Below are 12337 nucleotides of genomic sequence, written 5' to 3'. Positions count from 1 at the left end.
ACAGAATATAATATTTTGAACTATTGTGTGTGTGTGTTCTTCTGAGGATGGGCCTCTGGGAGATAACACTGACAGGAGATTTACGATGTCTTTTGGATGATAAAACCTAAAGAGCATTTCAGAGCATGACTTAATGTTTCTGTTCTATACCATACAAGGGAGATGTAACGAATCTCCTCTTCGTCTGAGGAAGAGTAGTCAAGATCGGACCAACACGCAGCGTGGTAAGTGTCCATGTTAATATTTTAATATAACAGAACACGAAACAAAAATAACAACGAGAATGTAAGAAACGAAACAGTCCTGCCAAGTGAAACAACACAAAACAGGAAACAACTAACCACAAACACAGGTGGGAACAGGCTACCTAAGTATGGTTCTCAATCAGAGACAACGATTGACAGCTGCCTCTGATTGGGAACCGTACCAGGCCAAACACATAGAAGTACAAAACATAGAACAAAACATAGAATGCCCACCCCAACTCACGCCCTGACCAAACCAAAATAGAGACATAAAAAAGGAACTAAGGTGAGGACGTGACAGGAGAGATGGTTCCAGTTTGGAGTAGGAGGGCCAGACACTGGTCTATACAATGAAAACTGTTGACACAGCAGATACTGTCTGCTATGTATTATAGCTATCTTTTATACAGATCTTAACCTTGACCCATTCTATATATCTGTTGTTTGTCATGTAGGTTGAAAGGGGTGTATCTTGGCTATAAAAGACCTTTGTACTTTTGTCTCGGCGCCCTCAACGGATCATTAGAGATGGTGATTCGTCGACCAGCCATTGCTATTGCAAAGCTCTCACTATCAAATATTTAGTTTAAGTATAACTCTGACTTGTGTGATACGTTTGTCTCTCCTCATTTGATAGTAAAGAAATGAACCACCACACCAGTCAGAGCTCATTTTTTTCAGAGTTCCCAGTTGTCTTGAACGCACTTAAGTCTGAGATTTCCCAGTTCCGAGTTTCCATTTGTTTTGAACAAGGCAGAAGTCATGCTGGATTGACAGCATGACCAATGTATTCAACCTTTTCTGGCCCATCGTGTTAATTAAATGTTTATCCTTTTAATCTTGGAAAAGAGACGCTTAAACCGAGACCACACCCCCACTCCACTGAATGTATTAATCTAAACCCAGACCTTTTTGTGCCAGCATTGCACCAATCATTTCAGGCTGTGAAAAGGGCAAACATATTTCTGGCACACCCCCAAATCTAAAGGTCTACCGCCAGCACTTAGATTTACTATTGCAATAGGTTTGGTTCTGTTTTTAACTAGGCAAGTCAGTTAAGAACATTAAGAACAATAATCTTTACTCTTATTAACAATGATGGCCTACCCCTCCCATAACCCGGATGACGCTGGGTCAATTGTACACCGCCCTATGGCCAATCACGGCCGGTTGTGATACAGCCCGGGATCAAACCCGAGTCTGTAGTGACGCCTCTAGCACTGTGATGCAGTGCCTTAGACCACTGTGCCACTCAGGATCCCTGGTTAATTGATTACAAATTAGATGACCCTCCTCTGGACAAAATAGAAAAATAGTAAACCCTCCCCCTGACTGAAATTGTAAAAGCATGACCCTCCCCCATTTTCCACCAGGTAACAATTGTGTACACAACTCCCTAAACAATCCATTTTTTTCTAAACTTTGGCAAAGGGTAAAGTCTACAAAACGTTTCATCAATGAGAAAATGTGCAGAATGTCAGCCAAAACCTATCTTGCTACATCTTCTCCCACTGCCGGCCACTAGGCTTCCTCGCGTCACCATATTTGGTGGTGAGTGGAAATTCCAACCGTATGCTTCAGATTTATACATCCGGTGAAACATCTGTTCTATCTGTGATAGTACTGTATAGGCTACACTATGTGACCACAATCGATGACATGCCAATCAAAGAAAACCAGGGCAGAGAGAAGAATATTACAGTGAAAAAGAGAGTGCCTTGTCTTGTCCTCTATCCTGACAGTCCTTCCATTTCCCAGCATCCTCTCCTCCTCCTGACCGCCATGGGCTGGGACAAAGTCGCCAGCGTCAGCACATCACAGCAACCCAATCTAGACAGACATCCGAGGAGAGGCGATGCCACCCCAGCTTGGAAGATGATGGATGTGGCTTTATTGTCCCTGAAAGTTTAAACACTGACAGATGTTGAAATGGACATGCCAGCTCTCAAGCAGAGCTCTGACTAACACAGCTTTGTCACAGCTCCACTGGACCACATGTGTGTTAAATGTCAAATTGTGTGGCCTAATTTCATTACCGCCACCAGAGAAGTCAAACCGAGCCTAGTCACCTTCTACTGACCCTCTTACTGAGGGTCAACAAGTTCCAGATCCTCATACAAGATGCCCTGGGGCAAAGATCTAGGATCAGCTCACCTTCCCCAGATCCTTATAACTGTTCAAAACAAAAACAAACGTTTTAAGTGAGAAGTAGGCATTGGTCTGAAGCCGAAAAAGAAAGGATATTCACGAGTACCACAATTCCTACTCCACCTATGCTCTATCAAGGTTTTCCAGCACACAGCTTTGACATAATATTGGTCTACTGTACTTTAAACAATGTGTATGCAGGTTGCTTAGAATGTAAACCTTATCAAACACCCACAGTAACTCAATATTAGGACGTTTTTTTTCAAATGTATATTTTTTTTAGTTAACAAGGCAAGTCAGTTAAGAACGAATGATTATCTACAATGACAGCCTACACCAGCCAAACCCAGACAACACTGGGCACACTGCCCTATGGGACTCCCAAGCAGAGCCGGTTGTGACACAGCCTGGAGTCAAACCAGGGTGTCTGTAGTGACACCTCTAGCACTGAGATGCAGTGCCTTAGACCACTGCGCCACTCGGGTTCCCATTCTAAACTTTGGTGTCCTTATTGTTTTGTACAGTCAGTGTATGCAGACATTATAGTTTTTTGCACCATAACACAGCAATACAAGTAAAGTAAAAATACACAATAATGACAAATGGCAACAGAAATAATGTAGTTATTAGTATTTATTTCATATTAACAGCTGATTTTCCAGAGGGAAGTGAAAAACCAGAAACACATTTAAGCCAATATGGAGTAAACTGGAAAAATATCCCTGAAATCATTTAACAAGACAATCGAGCAAGCTACTGGAAAATATACAAATAATCAACATGTAGCCTACCAATGAACTATTCACATACATTCTTGACTGTCACATTAGGTGGTTCGGAGAGCAAAGCATGAATTGGCACAAACTGCTCTGTGTTCTGCGTCAGCTCCCCCTGACATCCTGCATCTCTTCCTGGCATCCTAGTCTTCCACCTCGGTGGAAACGACTTGGGATATACCAGGGGGACGGCACTGGTGCAGCAGATGCATAGATTTAGAGGTGGTCATCCAAATTTTTCCCGGGACAACAGTGGTCTTCTTTGATATCGCGCAGCGGAAGAGCTGGATGTTCCAGTGGGGCCAGAGGATAAACAAGTGCATAGAGAGGGCCCGGCACTCTATCTGGTTACGTATTTCCGGGAACACAATCCGCCACCCTGATAAGCAGTGTGTCCCTGGGATGTCCCGTAGGGATGGAGTGCATTTGATGGAGGGGCAACAACGTATTCCTTGAAAGTTTAGAGTTGGTCTCTCCAGTCTCTCCAGCGTGGCAGTTTCCCAAGGTTTGGTGTTGACAATGAACTTTATTTAGCTAGCTAGCTGTGCTTTGTGGACGAATGTGGGAGATATTGTCAACATTGATTTGTGCCGGCCGGTTCATGATCAGTCCACACAGCTAATGTTAAAGCCTTGTTAGCTTGTAGCTAGCTAGTTAGCTAACATTACTGGCTAACATTAGTTGGCTAGCTAACTGGCAATAGCAGCCAAGGACATTCGCTATCTTATTTGTGCTTATTTGTTTGTACTCTGATTACACACAAGTTTCAAGGCCAACCGGTTACACAGATGACTTCAGCCAGATGACTTCAGCCAGATGACTTCAGCCAGATGACTTCAGCCAGATGACTTCCATAGCAAAATAAAGCTATCTTCCTTAGCTTGTAGCTTGCCTCTCATCCGACTGGTGAAAGCTAGCTACTAGCGCTGTTGCTGCGCAATCCAAGTGCTTTGGTCTGGTTTTAGAACTCCTGAGATTCGGCTTAAAAGATGCCCAGCTAACATGAGGAATCTTCCCAGAAGTGGCCCTTTTCCGGGGGGCCATAACTGATTGAAACGGCCCGGAATCGGGTGTTGGACTCGGCCGGAAATCAAAATGAATGATTGACCAGAATCGACACGATGTATCCGTCTAACGGAATTCAGACAATTTTGCCGGCATTTTTCCAGAATCCCTCCCAGAAGCGGCTTGATGCCATTTTAAATAAATGTAAACAAAATTACCTGATTTAGTCATTTTTTATCGTACTATTATACATTTTATACATACAAATTATACCCATCCACAATTTTTGTTAAATAATTGTATTTATTTATATATTTATTACCCCCTTTTCATCATATCCAATTGTCTTGTCCCCTTGTCACTGCAACTCCCATACGGCCTCAGGCTTGGCAAAGGTCGAGAGCCCTGCGTCCTCCAAAACACAACCCCGCCAAGCCGCACTGCTTCTTGACACAATGCACGTTAAACCCGGAAGCCAGCCGCACCAATGTGTCAGAGGAAACACCGTACACCTGGTGACCATGTCAGTTCCTGACCCACCACAGTAGTTGCTACAGCCTGATTTAACAAGTACATCCCGGCCGTCCAAACCCTCCCCTAATCCAAACTGCGCTAGGCCAATTGTGCGTCGCCTCATGGGTCTCCCGGTCGGCACGGGTATTAAACCAGCATCTGTAGCAACGTAGTTTTGCACTGCGATGCAGTGCCTTAGACCGCTGCACCACTCAGGAGGCCCGATCTGCAAAGGTTTAAATGCTCATCAATTTGCCTTGCACAAAGTATCAAAATACTAAAACACTACTTAAATAATTGTATTTTTTATCACAGAAACAATGAGAAAATATGGGAAAAATAAATAAATAATGAAATGTTAATTATATAAAGCATCCTGTGTAATCATCTGCCAGAGAGTAGCCACAATTGGCCCGAGGCCCAAGTAATACATTTGGGCCAGATAACTGACCCAGGCCCAAGCTCAATCCCCACAACCTAGCCATAAGTAATACTGCTGCTGTCGGCCCAGACTCGGGCCACATGACGTCAGCCGAGCGCACCGACTCTCAGCCGGAATCGGCCCAGATCCACTGTGCTAGCTGGGCGTTAGCGATGTCAGAAATGTAACAAAAGGGTAACACATCGTTGGTTCTTAATGTACAGAAACGAGCACATGAGATTGGTAAATTATACATTTGATCAAAACTGTTTCCCCTACATTCCTAGATATTGAGCTAGATCGGGGCAAGACATTTTATTGTTTGCCTAACAACCCAGATGGCTCATGACCAGAGGCAGGGAGTGTGTTGTGTACCTGAATTTAACATTGAGCTTCAACCAATGCCATACTACTGTGGGGGCTATAGCCAGTTAAGGTAAATCACAACTGACCGTAGATCAGTGTCTAGGGCAGTGAAATTCAAACTATTCTTTCGACAAGTTTCTGGGCACCCCATCGACACTCCAATAAAAAAAGAAACCAATAAATACATTTACTCAATAAAATAACAATTTTCAAATGATCTTTCTCAAAAACGTTTGTATATTGTCCCATACAATAACCTTCACTCTTAATTTAATTTAAAAAAATTACAACTCCAACACTGAATAACACTGGTCTAGGGGCTTACTTCAAAGCTAGAACAGCTTTGACGTTGCAGTCTCAGAGACAAAACATTAGCTTCTTGTTATAGTCTTTGATAAACAAAGATCCCTTATTTTGTCTAGAAACATAGAGGCTGACAGAGAAACAGGACAGTGTCAAGAGTGGCATTCTTCAGATTCAGTATTGAGGGGGTAGACTTTTCCTGGAACTGAAGTCAGGCTCCGACGGGACTAAAGAAGATCAAAGAGAATAAAAGCCCCATTACTCCACAGAATGGATTTAAGAGAGGAGTAATGCTACCACTACCACCAAAGCTACTGCTATTGAATCCAAACATCCCCTGAGAGACAGGGGACCACTCAGAAGGACGGATTCTTTGGTCTGGCCCAGGTATCTTGACACCCCACTTACCTCATTCGATGTGTGATATGTGTGGTATTGTTTGAAGGTAGATTCAGCTAAATGACACTGCCCCGAAGCAGCACCGGAGATATATTGTGATAAATGAGATGCAAGACTTCACTCTCACAGTCACACACAGTATCTGCGTATGAGCACGGGTTCGCTTCACACTGTGAACAACGTGGCAGCCAGGGCACCAACACAGTGGAGAAGTTGAGCCTTGTGCTTTAATGCTCTTAGTTGACCCACTACGCACTTTACTTTTTGCATCTACCTCATATTACTGAGTCTACCTTTAAGTACTGTGTAATAGTGGTCTGATGGCCTTGTTTGTTTGTAAGGGTTAAGGTGTGGCCATGAGAGTGTGTGTGTGTGTGTGTGTGTTCTAGGGAGGGGTTGGGGATGGAGCAGTGTTGTTTTCGCTCTGATCTTTTTTGTGATGAGGTACACCTGAGCCCAGCACCTGAGGGACATACACTGTCTGATTATCAACACTCATTATCTCTCCTTTTATCTCTCCTTCCCTCTTTATCTTCTTTACCTCTCACTCCTTCCATCCTGAACACACCCACCCAATACATCTGTATTTAGCTAACACACACACATGGAAACACACACACACCCACATAAAAAGAGGAGAGACTTGTGTGCACACATGTGCCTGACTACAGCTGAATGGACACTCATCCCAGGACGTTCTCTCGCTCACGAGCTCTCTTTCTCTCTGTCATCCTCTCTTTCGTGTTTAAACTGTAAAGAGCTGGATACAGACAGAAAGAAACAGGGAGAGGGAAAGAGAGAGAGGCATGTGCATGTCTTCACTGCTCACATAACCCCAGTGTGTTGGTCCTTGATGGAGGCTGAGATAGAGATATTACCCCTGGGCCCTGTGCTCTTACACAGTACACTGTGCTCTACACACTCCCTCTCTCTCCCACTCTCATTTTCTCTACCCCTTTCTTACTCACTCCCTGTCTCTCCCGCTCTCATTTTCTCTACCCCTTTCTTTCTCCCTCACTCTCTCTCCTCACTTGCTAAGCCACTTTGACTTGAGGATGTGACTGGAAGATAATGTAGTGTGATAATGGCATGTCCATTCAAAACAAATAGGGAATGCCATTGATGAACCTGCTGTAGCAGAGCACCAGCTAACTTAAAATGGCAACAAAGGCTGATAATCTATTACACTGCAGTGTAATGGGAAGATATACATTTGTTTGAAAGCAATTATATAGGGGCACTATGAGATGATTGAACACACAAATTCATATGAAACATCAGCACAACAGACTTCTTGTTAATCAGCATATTGACTAAGTCGAGTATCTTCTGTCTGGTGGGTGTTTGTGTGTGTTGGTGTGTGTGTTAAAACTGCAGTAATAACAGGCCAGAGGCAGCCTAATCCCTGGCCAATCAGCAGGAGAGAATGAAGTCATTGGGAGTAGGAGAACTTCTCTGAGATTAAAGCGAAATGATCTTGATCATGGCTAGAACTAACTGTTTTAGAATATTCATGTGTCAGACAGCTACGTATTCCCTTACAGTCATCGCTCAACAAAGAGTTTATCTCAGCATCACTGAGTCAACCTGATTCAAACAGAGCCATGGATATAATCAAACAGTCACCTTTCATTTGAGTCACTGATTAGTAAATACTATGTTAAGCCTCAACTAATGCTACAGTCCTATCTTAGCTGATACATAGAGGATATCCGTAGAAACACTGACACAGCAATCTTCATAAACACTACTCTGAGCCACTCAACAGCCTCACTCAGCAGAACTGAGCAGAAATACAAAACCAGATGGACACACACACACACACTCTGTGACCTTACAAGCACAAACACATCAGTCGCACTGTAAATGCTAACCACCTCCTCATGTACACTTAGCTGCTACACAAACACAGAGACAGAGAGAAACACAGATAGATGAGGTGATGGAGGGAGGGAGGGAGAGAGAGAAACACAGATAGATGAGGTGATGGACAGAGGGAGGGAAACACAGATAGATGAGGGAGGGAGAGAAACACAGATAGATGAGGTGATGAAGGGAGGGAGAGAAACACAGATAGATGAGGTGATGAAGGGAGGGAGAGAAGCACAGATAGATGAGGTGATGGAGGGAGGGAGAGAAACACAGATAGATGAGGTGATGAAGGGAGGGAGAGAAACACAGATAGATGAGGTGATGAAGGGAGGGAGAGAAACACAGATAGATGAGGTGATGAAGGGAGGGAGAGAAACACAGATAGATGAGGTAATGGAGGGAGGGAGAGAAACACAGATAGATGAGGTGATGGAGGGAGGGAGAGAAACACAGATAGATGAGGTGATGGAGGGAGGGAGAGAAACACAGATAGATGAGGTGATGGAGGGAGGGAGAAAAACACAGATAGATGAGGTGATGGAGGGAGGGAGAGAAACACAGATAGATGAGGTGATGGAGGGAGGGAGAGAAACACAGATAGATGAGGTGATGAAGGGAGGGAGAGAAACACAGATAGATGAGGTGATGAAGGGAGGGAGAGAAACACAGATAGATGAGGGAGATAAACACAGATAGATGAGGTGATGGAGGGAGGGAGAGAAACACAGATAGATGAGGTGATGGAGGGAGGGATTAGAGAAGGATAAAACAAAAGGGAGTACAGGGAACAAAATCACGTATTACAAAGACAGAATCCCCCATCCCTCAGGACACACTGACCTATTTAATAGTGCCCTTTGTTTTATATTGTACCTTTTGGTGCCTCGGAACATGTTGCTTGCGTAGGGAAGGTAGCTTAGCGTAATGCTAAGCAACGAGAGCAGTTGAGAAGTGAGAGTCAGGAAGCAGCAGGGTCCCTTGAAAATGTCGTCGCAAACGCTCTCTCAACCTTTAGATGTGCACCGGTGTCTGAGTGATGTGGCGGTGGACAAATGACAGTAAAGGAGAGAGAGAGAGAGAGAGGCTGTCTTTGGTTTTAAATAGGAACAAAAAAGCAGACAGGGTATTGTGGATCGTGTCTCAAGGGTAAGGGTCGTGGCAAGGAAAGGGCTTACCAAGAAACACTTTCAAAATGACTCATTTGAGACAGAAAGAAGTTGGGGGGAGGGGGTAATATCATAAGAATGCACTCTCTCTCTCGCTGTGTGTGTGCTTGAGGGGGAAATCTGTGTGAAAAGCTTTTTACTTGAGGCTACTGTAAATATGAATGAGAGAAAAGAGAGCGAGGGAAGAAGGGATGATGAATTCATAATCCCAGGGAGGAGGAGAAGACACTTAAAGAAGTCCAGAGCGTGTTAAGTGAAGCTGATGCTAGGAGGTGGTAGAGATGTGTGTGTTGATCTGCAATATGTGTGTATACAAGCGGACGTTTCTTACATAACAAAAAACAGATTAGATTAGATATGAGCACAACCATTCCGTAATTCATCCAAGCAAATCTAAAACCTCAACAGTGCTGATAAATACAAGCCTACTGAGAACAATAGAGGAGACACCCCATCCAGATGAATAGATCAAGGCAGTAGATGAATGTGAGGCCTACTCCAGTGAGCTCATCTATAATGGATGATATGGATGATACTGGTCTAAGGGGAGGGAGGCCTAGAATGGGAACCAGACTGAGACAGAATGAACCCAGATGGTACATCTCTGGAGGAGAGCATAGAGTTGATGACTAAATGGGGGACAAAATGAAAGCTGAATACCACTGTGAGGGAAAAATAGAGATGACCAGTGGTCACTGATGTCAGAGGTTAGCACGGTCCCCAGGTTTATTTCCTGGTTTATTTCCCAGGGGTATGGTGTGGGTGATATGGGCAGGGGGAAGAGATGGGTTACAGAGAAAGGCAGAGAGAGGGACTGGATGGAAGTAGGGACAGAGACTACACAGAGACTGCTTGGGTCTGTGTTCTGTATGCTGTGATTATAAACACACACAAGCGTGCGTGCGCACGCACACACATACACACACACACACACAATGATAGAATGATGAAAGCTTCATCTACCACATTATTAACATATTATAACATTTCATTAACACAATCAATTATGTCAGCCATATCTTTGTCTTGCTGACACAGACAATAACACACTGGAGCTGTTTCCCTACCACACAGAAGCTAGGGTATGAGAAGGGTGAGCGAGAGAGAGAGCCAGAGATAGAACGAGAGACAGACAAAGACGGAGGAGGAAGTGTTTCAGCACCATGGAAAGCGATCAGACGCAGAGAGCTGTCTACCCAGACAGATGGCAGGATTGCCTCCTCCATTCATTCTAATTCCCCTCTAAGTACCTCTAAAGTATCCTCAAACCCTCAATAGGGTGTTGAAATGCTAATCATGTCTCAACAGGGATTCAACAGGGATGAAATCTTCCAACCAGGACAGTAGAGCCCTCGGCTGATAAAAGAGCTGTTGTTTCCAAACACACACTTCCCCTGGCTCGGGGTGTGTTTCTTAGGGAGTGCCCAGTTGTCCAAGAGGGAGGGAGGATGTACTAACCTGCTGTTCTTGCGGGGCAGTGGCAGATCCTTCTGGAAGAAAGGCAGAAAAAGAGAGGACAACAGAGATCAGGTACTGGTAACATTAGAGGGATTCACAGGTTACGAGGTGGTTAGAAGCAGAGAAACAGACATCCACTAAGTCACCTCACCACATTAGTACATAAGCTAAGCAATGGAGTGTTATGATATGACACCTCCCTTCAGTCTCTTAGTCCACTTGGACCTCGCCTCTGCTATAAAGACTCACATATACAGGACATTAATCATTATTTATTTATTATTTATTTCACCTTTATTTAACCAGGTAGGCTAGTTGAGAACAAGTTCTCATTTACAACTGCGACCTGGCCAAGACAAAGCAAAGCAGTGCAACACAAACAACAACACAGAGTTACACATGGAATAAACAAGTGTACAGTCAATAACACAATAGAAAAAAATAATGTCTATATACAGTGTGTGCAAATGGCATGAGGAGGTAAGGCAATAAATATGCCATTGTAGCAAAGTAATTACAATTTAGCAGATTAACACTGGAGTGATAGATGAGTAGATGATGATGTGCAGATGATGGTGTGTAAGTAGTGATACTGGTGTGCAAAAGAGCAGCAAAGTAATTAAAAACAATATGGGGATGAGGTAGGTAGATTGGGTGGGCTATTTACAGATGGACTATGTACAGCTGCAGCGATCGGTTAGCTGCTCAGTTAGCTGATGTTTAAAGTTAGTGAGGGAACGAATTTTGCAATTCGTTCCAGTCACTGGCAGCAGAGAACTGGAAGGAAAGGCGGCCAAAGGGGGTGTTGGCTTTGGGGATGAACAGTGAGATATACCTGCTGGAGCGCGTGCCATGGGTGGGTGTTGTTATTGTGACCAGTGAGCTGAGATAAGGAGGAGCTTTACCTAGCATAGACTTATAGATGACCTGGAGCCAGTGGGTCTGGCGACGAATATGTAGCGAGGGCCAGCCGACTAGAGCATACAGGTCGCAGTGGTGGGTGGCTTTGGTAACAAAACGGATGGCACTGTGATAGACTGCATCCAATATGCTGAGTAGAGTATTGGAAGCTATTTTGTAGATGACATCGCCAAAGTTGAGGATCGGTAGGATAGTAAGTTTTACTAGGGTAATTTTTGCGACGTGAGTGAAGGAGTCTTTTAGCGAAATAGAAAGCCGATTCTAGATTGGATTTTGGATTGGAGATGTTTGATATGAGTCTGAAAGGAGAGTTTACAGTCTAGCCAGACGGGCAGCAAATGGTTGAAAAGCATTAATTTGGTTTTGCTAGCGTTTAAGAGCAGTTGGAGGCCACAGAAGGCATTGAAGCTTGTTTAGAGGTTAGTTAACACAGTGTCCAAAGAAGGAGCAGATGTATACAGAATGGTGTCGTCTGCGTAGAGGTGGATCAGGGAATCACCCGCAGCAAGAGCGACATCGTTGATATATACAGAGAAAAGAGTCGGCCCGATAATTGAACCCTGTGGTACCCCCATAGAGACTGCCAGAGGTCCGGACAACATATACAGTACATGGTATTCTGTGTGTCTTTGTTTGTGAATTCCGTTGAGGGAGAGATACCAGGAAACAGCAGAACAGAGAGGATGGGTAAGTGCATTATGTGCTTGTATATGTGAGTGTGTGCTTCAGTAATGTGCACCAGTG

The 12337-nt window shown here is 44.1% G+C and overlaps 1 protein-coding gene across 1 annotated transcript in view; it reads right to left on the bottom strand.

Annotated features, from left to right (window-relative positions):
* The window catches only part of LOC139364905 (microtubule-associated serine/threonine-protein kinase 1-like), a 65643-nt gene that overhangs the window by 43325 nt on the left and 9981 nt on the right, over positions 1–12337 (bottom strand). The window contains exon 2 of the mRNA XM_071102125.1: positions 10673–10701. Within this exon, the coding sequence (XP_070958226.1) occupies positions 10673–10701 (29 nt within the window). The remainder of the gene's footprint in view (positions 1–10672; positions 10702–12337) is intronic.

The sequence above is a fragment of the Oncorhynchus clarkii genome, chromosome 13 (genome assembly GCF_045791955.1).
Source record: "Oncorhynchus clarkii lewisi isolate Uvic-CL-2024 chromosome 13, UVic_Ocla_1.0, whole genome shotgun sequence".
Lineage (NCBI taxonomy): Eukaryota > Metazoa > Chordata > Actinopteri > Salmoniformes > Salmonidae > Oncorhynchus > Oncorhynchus clarkii.
This window is presented reverse-complemented; position numbering and strand designations above follow the sequence as displayed.